The sequence below is a fragment of the Rhipicephalus microplus genome, chromosome 8, assembly GCF_043290135.1.
Source record: "Rhipicephalus microplus isolate Deutch F79 chromosome 8, USDA_Rmic, whole genome shotgun sequence".
Lineage (NCBI taxonomy): Eukaryota > Metazoa > Arthropoda > Arachnida > Ixodida > Ixodidae > Rhipicephalus > Rhipicephalus microplus.
The window spans coordinates 34598003-34615231 of NC_134707.1; the positions used below are offsets into that span (position 1 = coordinate 34598003).

The window sequence follows — 17229 nt, forward strand, 5'->3', positions numbered from 1 at the left end:
GGGGTCAACCGTTTCAAATACCCGGTGCCGTTAAGCGTGGAAAACAGACAAATGCACAGACAGACAGACCAAAATTTTTGCGTTGAAGGACCCGAAGAAAGACTATCATCTTTAATAAGCCGGCAACAACGAAGCGAAGCATTCTCGGCGCCTAACGGGGAGCCATGCTGTATGGGTATTCCGAGTTCACGGTATCGTTATCTCAAAGGCGGATTCGCCCCTGCTTATCAGCTGTAGAACGTTGCCACCAAGGCGATAAACAAGGATGAAGAAAACTGCAATGCAGGCACGTTATCGGCGCCGCGCACGCTCAGAAAGGGCTCGTTTCGAACTGAAGATGTCACTCGCGCTGTTCCGGGGGATTCTCTGTGGTTCTAAAATTGACTGTTCACCGCTGCGCAGCCGTCAGTGAGGTTAACTGGAACGCGCTGTAGCGTGGGTAAGACTGGTTTGACTGACGGCAGCCGCAAAACGCTGGACGCTGCTGCCGACATAACACTTTGGTTATCTTGGATAGTATGTGGGAATTCATCGGTAACATCTCGGTAATTGAAGCAAAAACTATTCAGCGCTGCCATCTGTCAAATCGTTTCGAGACACGCTGCGTAGCGTTCGAGTTAAGCTTGCTGAGGACTGCGCATATCAGTGCCACAATATGTCTAAGTGCTGTCATCGAAGGTGATTGTAAGCCAGTGATCGGTGCATCGGTGCAACTGAGCTTTGTCTCAGCAACACTCGTCCGCAATGTAAGTAGCTGCATGAATATTCACTTTCAAAACAACCATCGGTTATCCTATGGCATCAGCTACGCTATGCAGTCATCGGCTATGCTATCCTATGGCGTCGCAGAAAGGCTGGCGTTCAGCCAGTGTTGCCGTGAGGATTTCTCTTTCGTCGTGAGGCTGCAATGCTTGGCGAGCAACAACAAACACTGACTGAGACGCTAGTCCTTGCACGTTTGTGTATTAATGAACATTTCTTCAGACAAGTTGAACGATATTTCTCTCCATATCGCCCCAAAGTTATGTTGATTCACTCCCAAATCAAGGTTAGCCCATTCCAACCTAAATTGTTGTCTACGCAGCAGTGCGTATTTTTGTCGGAAAGCTGACGCACCTCTTGCGTCATAGACACAATTTCGCCGCCTCCAACATTGCTGGGGAACTCGCCAAAGAATGTTGCGCATGAATGTTGCGCAGGAATGTTACGCCGTTTTGCAGGTACGAGTTTGTTACTGCAATAACATGTTCTTCACGGGGTTTGCTAGCTAATTCTATTCCTTGTCCACTGCTGTCCTTTGGAGAAGAAGCTCAGCCAACGTTTTCTTGGGATATTTGATGATCCTCGCGTTGCGTGGTGCCACTTCTTTCAGCTCGTAGTTTGCTTTACCGTCAATAGCAGTCCCGAAGTCCACAAGGCGAAAAAGCGTTAAGAAAAAGCTTCTATAGGCAGCATTGACCCTACGAATGCAAATGATACACTTCAGTATCCCAGTAGGAATCGAATCCTAGTAGTATGCGTACCGCAGAGCCACGACAGGTTTCGGAACTGCTTTTCCAATAAACATGAACGTTTGTGAAACGTTGATTAGGTATGCTGTGATGGATATGCTATTTATAAACATTACTTATGTACTGCTATCATACATCAGGTCAATGTGAATTGTAGTTATAGCAATATCCCCTGAAGTTTACTTATGTAGCAGTGTCTTGGGATACCGTCCTCGCGAGCACCAGGACTTGATATCACCTTACCGCTTCTGGTGTGTCTGTTGCTATCGTTGTGCAACTGTATACGAATGGTTATATAAAACATACGCAGCTGTTTCACGTATGTCTGTGTGTGCACTTGTATGCATCTTTAGCACCACTTCGTAACGCTTCGTTCAATAAAATAATAGGCCCCGGACTTCACCTCTCAAACTCTGGTCGTTCAGAGGGCCTGCGCTAAGGAACCTGACCGTCCCCGAGCAGGCCTAGCCAGGTGACGCTGAGTTAACTCGCGTCTATTGTGGAAATACTAAAGTTATTTCACTCACTCACTCGCACTGTCACCTTCCTTACGCATGCTTCTCATAACATCGGTTCCCAAAGTACGCGGGTTCTGCCGAATTTTCGTTGTTCTACGATATTCATTTAAACATTTGACAAAGATTCGTTCTTGCACCGCCTCGAATTGCTCGAGGTAGTTTGAAATATGCACCGTAAAAGCAGAAGATGGCTTTGGTTGATTTAGCGAGTAATTTTCTATAGAATAGGTTCATGACATTCTGAAGCTATAGCCTTGGGTGCAAGAAGCTTTTATTCATTGAAAAAGCCGATGACATCCGTGCAGTGATTTTTTTATGTACACGACTGCTGTTGAAATAGCAACGCCTATGTATCTGCAAAAAAATAAAGGTCGTTAAAAGTGCGCTACTAAAAATCAGAAATGAGTAAAGCACACTCTTGGCTTTTGAAAGGATTCATCAGCCTGTATTGAGCTAAGATGTAGCCTGAACATATTATAGAATACGTAATTCAGTCACTATCAGTGCTAAATGAAGGAAGGTCGCGATGGGTAGCGTGAAAGTGTGTATGTTGTCAGGCATTATGAAACAAGATAAGCGGTGAAAGTTTGAAAAAATTTAACATGTGAAACAGCAGAATTGAACCAGTCCTTACTATTCAAAGGCGTCATCAAGCGCTGAAGGAGTGCACCACTTCAACCCTCGCATGCTTGAAAAACTAATTAGTGGTAGAAGCTTTTTTTTTTCTCGCTGAAATGAGGGTATACGTACTTTGAGTCAGGAGAGAATACGCTTTCCGCGTTTTAACATTTTGAAACAAAAGTAATATGATATGGCCTCATGTGAGGACGCATAAAATTGAAGCAGGGCAGCGAATAAAACGATGATACGACCGGGACCCGACAACACTTTCGCCCTGCACTCATACAACTATGAAAAGAGGTATTTTTCATGAGGCTTGTTTCTTTGTTAGAAGCACTGAAAGACACCCAGTAGACGGTTAAGCCAAAGCGAAAATAGGGGAAATAACAAAGAAAAAAAAGCTTATTGTTGCCTTTGCCAGCAAGAACTTGCAAGTATAAACCACCGTAACAGAAGCTCATCAGCACTGCTATAAGTAAACAGGGTGCGTGCTGATGAAGGAGAAGCTATGCAGTATGTTTAGAAGATTCTGGCATTCATGGGGCTGAGGCCGAACGCGTAGTAAGCTCATTGGTGGAAAATTTGAAGTTCATTTACCATAACGCATGTATACAGCTACAAAAAGCACACTTGTGGCACTGCACAAATTTGTGAAAGGCTCCCTACCGATGTTATCGTAGTGGCACATCTATAGTGGCTGTTAATGTAAACTATAAATTGAGAATAAACAAAAGACCCCGGAAGAAGTAAAGCAAACAAATACAGTGCGAAAAAAATTCACAGCAGTTACGAGTTTTTTCTGCAGTAATTAAAACTAAATCGCGTCTTTACGGGAAAATATCGGGACTGCGAGGTAGTATGGGCTTTGCTAAATTTTGGGAACGAGGGAGTTCTTAAGTGTGAACGCAGTCATCAGTTCCAAGATGACTTGGCGCTCAGCAAGTGCTTAAACTTAGGCCAGGTGGCTGAACCGTGTGACAGAAGGAGAGAAACAGACCATAAAAACGTTTTAGAAAATTATTTAACGGGGTTACACTGGTTAGAAAATTACATTACAGAAAGGACACTGGTTAGAAACAGGTGTATATTTAAAGCCTATTTCTTAGTACAGAAATAATCCATTATTTTCTTTTACTCGCTGGGGAGTCGTCGCAAAGTGTATGTGTCCTTTAGCACCTGTAACTGCGAACCACTGTTTTATAAGAAATGTTAGCAAACAGCGCATTTTAACGAAGAAAAGTGGAGAGTTGGGCGTAATACGAGCGCCGACTTGAACGGGAGCACTCGTGTTGTGTCCGAGTCGCTCTTTGTACTCGTGTGAAGTGCGCTTGCATTTACGTTGCACCGATTGACATAATCTTGCCAAATTCTCAAAAAAAAAAAAACCCTAATTGTCGATTTCTTTTCCGACAAATGCTTCCCCAATTATTGTATCTAGTACAACTGGAGTACCCTTTGTTCTCATGAAATTCACGAGAGCAGCATTGTTGGTGACACAAGTAATTGTTGAGAAAGAAAGAGAGAAGAAATATTTATTGAGATACCGAGAATTTAGCTGGCTAATTCAAATCGCCGACTTGTTATTCGGCGTGGGGAAGGGCATAGGCGACTGAAAGTAGGGAGAGAGAAAGAAATGACGCAAGATGCTAAAATAGAATAGAAGATGTAGAAAAAAAGACAGGTAATATTTTTAGGTCTCTTGGGCGGGGACGCTAATTATTGATCGAGGAAGTCACCCACATTTTGCAAGCTTTTAGCGGAGAAGCAGGAGCGGAAGTGGTTACATGCGGTACTATTTGCTGCTCTTGATTTAAAAATTTACCGCTTTTCTGTCTAAGGCCTCTCCCTGCTTAAGCTACAGTGCACCCCTTGTAGGTGACTGTACAGGTATGGTAAACATTTCCGGGTAAAGTGTAAATCAGGTGTACTACGTTAATAATCAGTGCTGTCCAATGAAAGACGACGGAGCTCATTGAAGGTGAAAAAATGTCGTACTATGGTGAGTCCCAGACTCAGGTATTATTTCGGTAAAGGACAATAATGAGGTCATAAAAATACGTACTACCTAACAGGTTTCATTTTGCTCGTAGTCTTCGTGGTCAAGTCCACAGTATAATTTGCACTCGTGTTCATTGTCAAAGCTGTTGCATGTTCCTCGTTCCTCGTCTATGTTTCCAGCAGTCAATTCGCAGCTTTGGGTTTCGGTATCAAAGTAAAAAATTGGCGTTCTGATATATCCTCGGGGCTCTGGTTTAGGGCAGTCCCAACAGGCTGAAACAAGAATAATGTAAGCATTTCAAATTGACAAAGTTTGGAAACTATGGTGAAAGTTAATAGCCCTAGATATAGTGAACTTTTGCGGTATCTGAAGTAGTGAACACGTATAAGCGGTTCGAAACCCAAGGAACGATCCTGTGAAGCTGTAATTGAACACTTCAACATTGACTTCCCCATTCCCGATTTACGGCAATGGGGAATTGCAAGGTGGCAGCTGTTGTATGACCAAATTAAAAGAAAGTCACCGATGTAAAAGTAAAAAAAAATGTTTTCTTTCCTAAAACGAAAAATGCAATGATGAAATTTGCGATAATAAAATAATTGCTTATTCGTTTTCGATTTCCGCACAAAGGTAATTTTTAATAGGACCACTACGCGGTGAAAATCACCTCTCAATATGAACAAAATTGACAATTTTGCGAAATTTTCGAGCTTTTCTCGTAAAGTTGAGCAGCTTGAGAGGTCTAACATTTTTTTTCAAATTATACCTCAGTGGAGCAAGTATTTATTGTTAGGATATTGATACAAAGTGCAGTATTGCAATAAAAATGCAAACATAACACATTTTGGCTAAAGTCTTCAAGGTGTATGTGTCAGTGGAAGTGCACAAAATATTACTGAGCTTCAAACACCCTACACAAGCTTATTTACTTAACATATAAACGGAAATTTGTATACAAAGCAAGAGCGGTACTTTTAAAACATTTTTTTCCCAAACGACATTCTAAGAAGTTCAGAAGGCAGCTACGTCACCAACACCTTTTTTTCTTTTCGAAATATTCTAGTGGTTCACTGTTTTTGATGCAGGCAATCAGCACGATTTTTTTTCGAATACATTTGAGATCGTCGCCAAAATCACTGGGACGTTTGGCCTGGAATGAGCCTAATAGAAAAATATTTTCTTTTCACAGAGTACATTTCTTGCAAAGTGGCCACTGCTTGAAATAAAGTATAGTGAAACATGTCAATAATATTTAAAATGACACCATCGTACCCCTCGAAACTCGAAGCGACAAAGGTATACTCACTGTTTATTGACGCATGCTCGGTGATCTCATATCAACTACAGTTGTGAGTCCTCTGACTTCATACCAAAGCACAAGGTAACGCATGCTGAAGCTCAGTCAGGAGAACAAATCCCTTATTGTAGAAATGACAACTTACCATCTGGGTAGCTGCAAGTGCCGTTCCTGTAGCAGTCTGTAACGAAAACGAAAAGAAAGAAGGTTACTTGGTTTATATTGGAGTGAAAACTCATTTCAAGAGGGCGCCATTCTAGTACAGATAGCCGGGCAATAAAACCATCTGTTTTTGAAGAGCTTGAGGTAATAGTTTTGCACTGTTTTCCACATGTGCTTTGTGAATGATTTGAAAAACAAAAAAAAAAAAAACTGACAAGCCATGCAATACGTCGCGCAAGCCTCGAAAGCACGAAACTTGACGATTCTCAATATAATCTGGTTGCTAGGTTGCTTCTAGGTCATTGCTAGGATTAGCTAAGTGGCGATAGCTTGTTTTCACATTGATTCTCAGCGCAGAGAGCTTTGAGTAGAGCCACAAACTACAGACATGAAACGGGAACGTCGGCGTTGGCGTAGGTCGTCCATCACTTCGGTGTTTCCTCGCAGCAGCCATTCACTTTGCCATTTCCTAATATTCTTTCGTTACAGTATATATACTCGGAGCCTTCAGCCGTCCACTGTCGCTTCCTCGTCTTTTTAGTGTAAGTTGCGTGTTGTGGGACTTTCTGCGGATTTTCTCGACGTATATTCGTTAAAAATGATAATAGTTGTAATTTTCGGTGTGATCAAGGAACGACTGGCTAAACAGATTCACTGGTAAAAGCAGCGAGCACCTGCAAAAGCTATGTCCAACGGTAGTATCCCCGTTGCAATGTAGTCAACAAAAACCAGAAAAAAAAAAGCCTGGGAGGACGCAAAAAAGTGGCTACTTCGTCTGGTTGGCATTACAGTTTCGAGGACGCTTGAGGACGCTTGGAGGATTCTTGAGAACGCTTGGAGGACGCTTGAGCTTTGTGATTAACAGTAGAACGTGATACCATAGTCTGCCCCGTGTGCATCGTGTTTTCAATTGCTAGCCTAGCTTCGGTTCTGGGAACATGCCTCAACTGTACCGTAAGAAAGCGAACTACTGTACCAGTGACATAGGCTGTTTTAGGCTATTCTGGCATACCTACTGCAAGTATTGTTCAGTGCCCACTACGCCATAATTCTTTCTTTTGCGAATAGTGAAGGGACCACTATGCGACTTTGAGGAAACATGCGAAGCTTCACAGCCGCTCCTTTTAATGCGAACGCGTTTGAGAGCTCGTTTAGCAGAAATTCCGCTGTCGGCGTCGTTGCTTGTGAGCGAAAAATCGTCATACTGTGTGAGACCAAGAAATCTAAAAAATTTAAAGTAAAATTAATAATAAAAAATTTATGCCCAAACGGGGATTGAACTCGGGTTGATTGTGAGCGAAGTGGGTGTTCTACCACAGAGTCATGCGTATGTTGTAAAAAAATAATATTAAATTTATGCGTAATAAAATAGTATACAATATCAAGCAGAGTTGCAATGTTGCACTTTTATAGCGACAGTAAGCGTACAAGCACTGCTAGAAAAAAACTAAAGAACGTTGAAGTCTCTCTATGAATATAGTGAAAATACCTTTCTCTGATTGGAAAATCAGTGAAAGTAAGTCATGTTTTACAACACAAGCGTCATGTTTACATGCTTTACGATACAACATGAAATATTGCAGTGATAATACGTGGTAAAGGCGTACATTATCATCGGGAGTCATAACTTGTGAGTAACATAATGACTTCACGTATTATGGCTTTATGGGCAGCTAAGTCAACCACTACACAAGACACACATGTTACAGCCCCTATTCCCTTAAGGCCACGTAGTGGGTGCATAGCAAGTTTGAAAACATTTCATGCAATAAGTGTTTGAAGTATGCGCTAGAGACATAATATCGTTATCACGGCTAAACTTGAAGATCCCCGTCTTTTTTGGTGATGCTTTTGCGGTTTTCGATGATTAAACATGTCAGTGCGCTTTGTATTCAGCCGGTCTTTAAATCACCTACTCGCTGCAATTCAGATGTTTATGCTCATGGCGCGCTTCTATCTTTCTGCCATGCGTTCAGGAGACTCCTTCCAATAGCTGACATTCATAAAGTGTTTTTTTTTTTCTGAAGCAGTTTCAAGCAATACTATGGCTTTGTGCCTATGACGCTTGCCACTCAGACAGCCTAGTATCAATCCCCGTTTGAACTGAAATATTTTATTTGTTTTCTTTACATTACATGACATTCACATAGTGCTTTTTTCAGTTTTAAGTTGTAGCATAACATTGTGGTAGAACATTTGCTTGCCACGCAGACTCCAGGTTCATTTCCATTACCTGAGGCTCTTTTACGTGCTCCGATATTCATGTAATAGTAAGGTGGTTTGGATTTTGCTCCCATCCAAACACGGCTCTTATGGCAAGTAATTGAACCCATGTTTTTGAGATTAGCAGCACAACAACATGCCTGTACCACTATAAATGTATGTTTCCAATCCATTTAACCAATTTGGAGGCATCAATTAGTTTATGTGGACATATGTGAAGTTTGAATCAGACTGATTTGCCCTTGAGATGGGGACGTGCTGCTGACTCCGAGGTTCCTTGTACGCATGCCTTGGTATCTTCGTTCTTAAAAACATTTCAGTCACTTGCAAGAAATTATTCCTTTGTGGTGATGTGCAGATAATCAATACGATCTTGTATAACACAATATTTCTCTATAATTTAATCGTAATGACAGGAGAATCTTACCCTGTTTAGGCATTTTAGCAGCTTGAACGGCTATAAAAACGGTCTCCACGCAGAATACCATAGCGAATACTGCTACCAAAGCGAAGGTGCGCATGGTTGGAATCTGCTGATTCACTGAAAGATACCACTGGGGAGGCGGCAGTGCTCAATAAATACAGCAGGGTATGCAAGAAGAAATACAAAAAAAAATGTGCACCTATACATACGAGACAACAAAGCATCAGGAACGGAATAAAAAAAAAGTAAAGCGTATTGAGCAAAGCAAAGGGCAAAAATCAGCTGCTTTCCCAGTAGACCTATTTCCTGGTTTTAAATAAAAAGAATGCAACCGCGCTTTGTGGGAGATAAGCACACCTGATAAAAAATTGCCGACTTCAGGTCTTCTATGTGTACTTCCTTTTTCCTTCCACCGAAAGCGCCTTAATATTTATTGCGCTGTCAAGCAAAAATCCGAGTTACAACATGTTGCACACTTTGCGTGACGCGTGTGACGCAGGCTCTTCTGTGTACAGCTCACCGGAAATATTAATGGGAACATTGTGTTGTAAGTACCAAAGTTGTATTCATCGATCAAGTTGTCAAGCAAAGGCATGACTTGCCGCATTGAACATTCCACTTGACAATTGTGACGCAGTCTCTTCTGTATACAGCTCACCGGAACTATTATTCAGAACATTACACTGTCAGTAGCAAAGTCGTCTACATTTATTACGTTCCCAAACAAGGACTTGATTTACACTTTTAAACTTGTTGCTTGACAAGTGTGACAGTCTTTTCTGGCTACAGCTCGCTGGAAGTGTTAACTATGAGGTCTTGTTCGGCATGGCGAAGAACATGAATCGAAATAAAAAAAAAATTAAAAATAACTTCCAACCATTGGCGCAAAACCTATAGGAGCAACTAATGACCATTCATGTTTCTATTTATTTCACTCTTGCTTTCTCTTTTTTCAGTTTCAATTTGTTTTCATGTGCTTTTTATCACCGCTTTTTTCACTCGCCAACAGATTTTTTTATTTTGCTTGCTTTTCTATATCTTTTATCTTTTTTTCTAACTCTTTAAAGTTCTAGTTTTTCTTTCTTTCTAGCTTTTCTCTTACTCTCTTTTCTCCAACTCCATTTCCTCTTATATCATTCGTTATTTCACTGTATTTCTTCCTCTCTCGTGCTCTCTATTTTTCATTTTCTTTTACCTGTCAGAGTTACTTCATATAATATTGCATTTTGTTTCCGTCGTATTGATTCCTTCACCCATGCATAAAACTCTATATATTTTAAACAGTTCAACAATCCATAAAATTTTCCTTGTCCGGTGAGCTAAAATACTCAGTCGAGTAGGCACCCCAGATAATTGTAAACCGAGCTGCCGTGCAAGTACAATATATTAACTTGCGAGGAAAACTCAGTCGGTCGTGTAAAAAACTATCACCATTATTAGCGGAATAACTCGGCCAGCCCGCACGCTCTTCGTGCTTTTCTTCATCTTCTGCTTTGCTCTCACTAACGAATGAGACAATTTACCTGGCTTGGTATTCAATACCTCGAATAGGAAAGAGAACAAGTTGAAAGAGAAGAAGAGAGAGAGGGAGAGAAAAAGAGACGTACGTAGAAATACAGAGAAAAAGAAGTGCAGAAGATTAAAATAAATAAAGACAAACCTATACTGACATATATAGAAACAGACAGATAGAAAAAGAAACAGAATAAAAGAGACATAGATAAGCAATGAAAAAAAAAAGAATCAGAGAGCAAGACAGAGCAACAAATACAGAGAAGTAACGAAAGATAGAGCGATGTAGTCAATTTTCTCAAGAAAATCCTTAGGACGTAGTATGTAGCAGTAGAAGGCACACCTATAGACAGCTCGGACTCAGGAGTGCAGCTCTCCTGGATAAAGTTCGGCGGGCAGGCTTGAGACAGTGGAGCCCCGGACATAGGGCCGCAACCATAGAAGCTTTAAAATCTCCTTTCCCTTGAATATAGTTTCAATCTCTCACTCTCTCTTGTGGATGCTTCTTCACGTAACTCTGCAAAACGCTGGTGTATGAAAACCATGAAAACACAGTTGCTTAAGGAGACATGCACTTTGCTCCGTGTCTCTTCGCGTTGACAGGACAGCACGTCGAAGGGCATACGAGCTGTCTGCTGATGGCTGCCAATTCTGCGCCCAAGCCAACGATCGTGACCGCGACCTTACGAATAACGTTCTCACTCGATTCCGCTCCACAAGCGATACATCCCCCCACCTCCCTCCGGTGCCTTTGAGTTTCTGCGTGCTCCTTCAAGACGGGTGGAGGGTTTTCCCTCTGCTTCAGCAAACGGAGGTACAACACGCATACACGATAATGACGATTGGAAGCTCCGTGAGAAGGCTTTGCAACAGAAGGCGACGAAAGCTCTGTTGAAATTGCTACGCGACACCGACTTGAACAAGCGACTGTAACAGCAATGTCACACACCGCGAAAGACAAGACTGGACTATGACTGAGTGTGCGCGCATGTGCTGCCAAATGTGCTGTTTCTATCTTCCCTCTCTGCTCCCTTTCATCTCCGCCATCCCTCTCCCATGCGCAGGGTAGCAAACCGGCTGCCTATAGGCTGGTTAACCTCCTTGCCTTTATTTTCCCTCCAATTTCCTTCCCTCCATGCGGTGGAGATGTTTCGGCTTGACTGATCTCTGCTTCAGTCGTGATTGTCACCCCCCCCCCCCCCTTGCACGCTTTTACCCGAGGGTTTAACTTACGATGCGTGCGTGAGGCATGGGGAGGGGAAGTGTTAATAATTTTGATATTATATGTAACCCTACGGCTAAGGCTACTGCAAATAACCGAGAGAGTGTCAATATAATTATTATCGCCATAAAATATCCCATGCTCAATAAAGGAAGCAAATATAGAGCAAATATAAACGAAGGCATGCTTATTAAAAGGACACTAAAGTCAAATAACAATGTATGTACATCAGAGTAAAAGCTCAATCTATGGCAACTCCTAAAAGGATAACATTATCACCAACAGTGTTCTGTTTATTGAGTGATTAATGTAAATGCTTGAGAACAGATGCGCCACAGTAGACCACTCCCAAAATGATCCGTATGACGTCAGAGTTACTGCCTATAGTTAATCAATAGTAATAAAACTAGCAGCACTGATTAAAGACCATTCCGTGCATAAAAGGACGTAATAAAATGCTGTTTGTTCATTGCTGTTCCATTCATGAATAAAGAACCGTTGGATGTTACTCTAAAGAATGGCACGAGTGATTCAAAAGTTCAAAAGTTCAATCGGTCGACCAATAATGGCTTTTAGCGTATTTTCAAAGGTGCAAATACACAATTGCTAAAGCAAAGTAGCTGAAATGCTTGAATTAACAAGTTGTGCAATAATTTTCAATAGACGCTAATATCGCTTACAGGTAAAGATTTTCAGTTGATTTCTGAAAGTCGGTGCGAAACCTAATTGTCGATAACAAACGATTTAAGTAAATAAGTTGGCAGTTGTGGCATGCCGCAACACAAGTTTTGATGTATTTAACAGTGTTATATTTTGTTTCTTTTTATGTGTGTCATCATGCATCTTTGGCACCCAGCCCACTACTTGTCCTCAAGATCTCTGCTCTGCGTGGGGGGGGGGGGGGGGACCTTCCCTGCAAGGCTCGCTATGGAGGAGATGGTGGTGGACCTGCCTAGCGGCATGGTAGACCTGCCACTCCAAGGAAGCGGCTCAGCTCCTCAATAACATCAGAAGCTGCTGATTCCGTGTCTGATGCTACGTCGCATGACACGGATGCATTTCTACGTACTAAGCATCGACGGCCAAGACGAAAGTCGGCGGCATCGTGCTCCAGTGAAGAGACCGTAATATACAACAACATTATGACTCCGGCAGTTGCGTATGTGCCGGTCGACGTCATGGTAAGCCGGAACGCTATCTCCAAGCAGAAGCTACATGACTTTTTCTTCAAACTTGCCCCTGGTCTGATCCAAGAAGTTCGAGTGGATCCTAGGAAAAATATCATTGCCGTAGACACAACAGATTAGAAAGTGATGAAAACCCTGCTAAGTCTATCTCAGCTATGCAACCTTAACGTGCGGGCTTTTGATACACGGGGCGCTAAATTAACATCTGGGCATTATCGAATGTAGACCTAGAGCTTTCAGACGACGCATTGAAAAATTTGATAGTTTGTATGCCACCACGCTGAGTCATCAGCCATTGAAGATTTGGCTCTTCAAAGTGTGTGAATATTATTTTCGGGTGCGAAAAGCTACTTAGTCACATGAAGGCCGGACTAGTGCGCTACCCGGTCCGACCTTTCATACCAAAGGCTCTACAATGCCGCAAATGTCTCAAGCTTGGACATGTACACGGTTTCTGCACAAGTGTTGTGGTCTGTGCTAAATGTGGCGCAAATCGCAACGTAAAATTTTTTGACTGTGTGACATCTCGCTGCCCTAACTATAATGGCGAACACTTGGCAGCAGACGAAGAATGTCCCAAGGTAAAGAAAAAAAAAATAGGAGGTCCCAAAAGAGAAAGCTAAAAGATAGCATCACAAGAAAAGAGGCCAAGCCATAGCACCCGTCAAGTAGCTGACAACGGCACAACTGAAGATGCACCTGTACGTAAGAAGAATAGTATAGTCACAGCGAATGGAAGCGACGGAGGGAGGCCAAATTTCAGCATTTCGGCAACATCGTAGCCGGAGCTTCCATCAAATACGTCGGACACGATCTCCTCAAAGGTCACGCCTCATAAAGTGTCGGAACCGGCTTCCACCAAGGCCATGTCTGCAGTAGAAGATACTGTAAACAGAGCGCCAGAAACGACTCCAGCCAACGATGATGCCCACCTTGTAACCATGCTTAACATGCTTGTTAACGTCGTCAAACCTCTCATAACCGGTCGTCTAACACCAGCCGTATAAGCCGCACAACAACTTTTGGAGGCTCTCGTTCCAGTTCTTGACAGTCTTCTCTAAAAGCAACATGAACACCCGTCGTTCAAGCGTTCACAGCAATACCCGATGCACGGTGATAGCGTGTGCATCTTTCCAGTGTACAGACATTATGCATCCACGAAATACTCCGAAACCGTCATTGTACATACGATCTGATGTTCATCTCGCAATGATTGACGCAAGTGACCTCTGTGACGCCGACCCTGAATGTGTAGCAGTTGCTATTATTCTCAGGAACACAACTATGACTCTAGCAAGCATATATTTTCGATTAACGCAATCTTCGGACATCACATTGCTGGAGTGCACGCTATCTTGGTGTGGGTCGTCATTTCTGTTATGTCGAGATTTCAATGCAAATCGTCCTCGTTTGTGTGGTCGTTCACAAGACAATCGTGGAGTGGAAATCAATGAGCCTATTGTTAAACATGATCTGCAGACCCTTAATGACGGCACATTTACATTTGTTGGCAGAGGAAAGGAACAATACACCACTGATCTTGCCATATCAGCGAGAGATGTGCGTCTTACTTGGTCAAGCGAAGCTGACCCATGGTGTTCAATTCATCTGCCCATTTCGCTGGTTGCAGAGAATTCTCCTAGCAGCCAAAAAGCTGCCTACACAGTGACGGATTGGGACAAGTTCCGTCAGCTGATTTCAGTGGCGCCATCACACAGTAACCTGTTCAATATAGTCAGTGAATGTTTGCAGCAAGCTACAGTACGACGACTGCGAAGCATCGACAAGTCAAACCCTGACCTAAAGCTTTTGAGACTACGTGCTTGTCGACGACGTGTTTACAGGAGGTCACAGCGTTCCAAAAGAAGCTCTGATTGAACGCTTTATAACCGCTTGGATGCAGCCATTAGGTGGCACACAAAACAGCTTCGTCGAAGAAGCTGGGCTGCATTGTGTAGCTCGTTTCATATGGCAAGCGGTTTTGGGAATGTGTGGCGCATATCGAAGGCTCTCCGAACACCCGAGGTCTGCAAGAGCCCTACTACAGCATTGGGTACCACGACTGGGCGGTCTCCGAAAATTCTTGCGGAAGATTTTGCCAATAATTTCACCTGTCCTATGTCAAGAGACAACGCAAGTCATCGTTCCGCAAAAAAGTTATATGGACCTCCATGTAGGATGGATGAGGCAGAATTTACCCTGGCCGAGCTGCGTCATGCACTTAGCCTCTGTTATCGTCGCGCTGCCCCAGGCGAAGATGGTGTAACGTACCAAGCTATGCCAAACGTTGATGAGGTCTTTCGTCAATGTATCCTGAACGAATATAACAAAGTGTGGCAAACGAGTCTGATGCCTGCTGAATGAAAATCATCGGTGGTTAAGCCAGTTTTAAAACCTGGTTGCCCTGCACAACACCTGAAGTCATACGGGCCAATATCACCAATTTCTAATGTTATGAATATAATAAAACGTATGGTGCTGTTTCTTCTGAACAGCAGATTACAGAAGCTCACTTTCTTCCTTGACGTCATGAGCGCATTTTGTCGCCACCATTCAGCCTTCGATAGCATAGCAGATCTTGTATCATCGTTTGAATCTGCTCGAGCAAACATATATTCAGCCTATGTCTTAATTCTTGACACACAGCAAGCGTTTGACTCGGTGCCACATAAGGCGATTTTTTGTGCACTGATGAATGGAGGAATTTCAGGTCGTCTGTTACCCTTTCTCCGTGATTTTTTGTCTGAGCGCAGAATGAAAGTGGGCATTGGAGAAGTACAGAGTGAGCCGCGTGCTGTTAAATGTGGCGTCCCGTAAGGCAATGTCTTGTCACCGCTTCTCTTTAATAGCATACTTGCTGGACTTCTAGGCCGATCACCGCAAGAATGTGACGATCCTATAGGCATAGCGATTTATGCTGATGACATCGCACTCTGGGTCAGTGGTCTGTCACACATTGGTCCACATCTTCGTGGTATATTGCAGCGAGCTCTGAAGGCAACTTCAGAATACTTGATGGAAGTTGGCCAGTAGGTTTTACCTGCGAAGTCAGCTCGGATCGCGTATTACCCAAGGCAACGCGCTCGTCGAAGCCTCACAGCAGTCTTTACTTCGGAGCAGGGGCGGCGCCAGGATGTTTTTACTGGGGGGGGCAACCACGAAAAGTGAGTTCCTCCGGGGGGGGGGCAGGCGAGAATTTTGGAGGGCTGCAGCCCACCCTTGCCCCCCCTGGCGCCGCCCTTGTTTCGGAGACACACCGATACAGTGGATACACCAACATCGCTACTTGGGTGTAATCACCGATGATAGCCTTTCTTGGCGCCCTGCTGTTAAAACTCTGAGGCGAAAATCGCTGTCCCTGTTCAAGTGTGTAGCCGCCTTGACTGCTAGGGGTGATGGCATTGATCAGAAGACGGCACTACAGGTTTACCAATCAGCTGTACTCTCTTGCGTATAGTATGCCTTGCCACTCTTGAATGTACCGCCTGCTTTAATGTCTCAGCTGGAACGGGATTTTCGTGTTGCCTTCCGAGTACTGTTTGGCTTACCTCGTGAATCACGATCCGCCCCACTACTGACTGAAGCACACCTGCCCCGCCGTAGAGGTCTAGCGCTGAAGGTACTCGGCTGCTGACCCGCAGGTCGCTGGTTCGAATTCCGGCTGCGGCGGCTGCATTTCTGATGGAGGCGGAAATGTTGTAGGCCCGTGTGCTCAGATTTGGGTGTACGTTAGGAGTATGGCGATGGCGTAGTGGTTAGATCATCCGCCTCGCATGCAAGAGGTCCGTGGTTCAAATCCCGGTGCCGCGCAGCTCCCAACCGGATAAAAAAAATCCGCGTGTTGATGGAACTGCATTAAGAGGCCTGCGGGGTGGCCTCTCCGGCAATCACCGCCGGTAACCCATTCCCTCACCAGAGAAGGATTGGCCACTCTGGTGCAGTATCTGGCCACTACCTCCCACATGCATACGTCAAAGAACTTACGGCCCTCAGTTCCCAGCAGCTGCGAAGCAACTGACCACGGCGGCGGTCAGATCTGCAACGCAGCAGAGGGCGCTAAGAATCTCTGGATCCGGACACGCCGTCATCGGAACCTGAACTTGGCAACGTTTAACGCTAGAACATTATCTAGTGAGGGAAGTCTGGCTGTATTATTCGAGGAGCTAGAGGGTGTTAAATGGGATATATTAGGGCTCAGTGAGGTTAGGAGGACAGATGAGGCCTATACGGTGACACAGAATGGGCACGTCTTTTGCTATCGGGCCTTGGCAGACAGAGGAGAACTGGGAGTGGGGTTCCTAATTCACAGAAACATAGCTGGCAGCATAGAGAAATATTGTAGCATTAATGAACGTGTGGTAGGTATCGTAATTAAACTGAATAAAAGATACAAGATGAAGGTAGTACAGGCCTACGCGCCTACATCCAGCAATGATGACGCTTCAGTTGAAAGCTTCTATGAAGACGTGGAATCGGCAATGAGCAAGGTAAAAACACAGTATACTATAGTGATGGGCGACATTAATGCGAAGGTAGGGAAGAAGCAGGCTGGA

The 17229-nt window shown here is 43.7% G+C and overlaps 2 protein-coding genes across 4 annotated transcripts in view; one reads left to right on the forward strand and one right to left on the reverse strand.

Moving 5' to 3' along the window:
* The first annotated feature begins 313 nt into the window (after nt 1–313).
* Nucleotides 314–17229, forward strand: part of LOC142768929 (uncharacterized) — a 59420-nt gene continuing 42504 nt past the window's right edge. For both annotated transcript variants that reach the window (XR_012885550.1, XM_075871520.1), the window contains exon 1: nt 314–746. Coding sequence is in view for 1 of the 2 variants with exons in the window: in XM_075871520.1 (XP_075727635.1) it covers nt 519–746 (228 nt within the window). In the remaining variant the exon portion in view is untranslated. The remainder of the gene's footprint in view (nt 747–17229) is intronic.
* On the reverse strand, nt 2283–8861 carry LOC142768454 (uncharacterized). Of its 2 annotated transcripts, none has more exons than XM_075870430.1 (4): nt 8759–8861; nt 6092–6127; nt 4716–4921; nt 2283–2383 (listed from the first exon to the last, which is right to left on the reverse strand). In XM_075870430.1, the coding sequence occupies exons 1-3, from the start codon at nt 8850–8852 to the stop codon at nt 4716–4718; spliced, it is 336 nt and encodes a 111-aa protein (XP_075726545.1). In that variant the 5' UTR covers nt 8853–8861; the 3' UTR covers nt 2283–2383. The 2 variants fall into 2 exon arrangements, with proteins under 2 accessions (XP_075726545.1, XP_075726544.1); XM_075870429.1 differs by having other exon boundaries at nt 4713–4921.

Excerpts from the sequence above, each read along its gene's own strand:
- LOC142768454 (XM_075870430.1), bottom strand. The coding sequence starts at position 8,852 with ATGCGCACCTTCGCTTTGGTAGCAGTATTCGCTATGGTATTCTGCGTG. Across the intron at positions 6,128-8,758 it reads TGCTAAAATGCCTAAACAGG|ACTGCTACAGGAACGGCACT; the intron begins GTAAGATTCTCC and ends TTTTCGTTACAG. Across the intron at positions 4,922-6,091 it reads CACTTGCAGCTACCCAGATG|CCTGTTGGGACTGCCCTAAA; the intron begins GTAAGTTGTCAT and ends TTCTTGTTTCAG.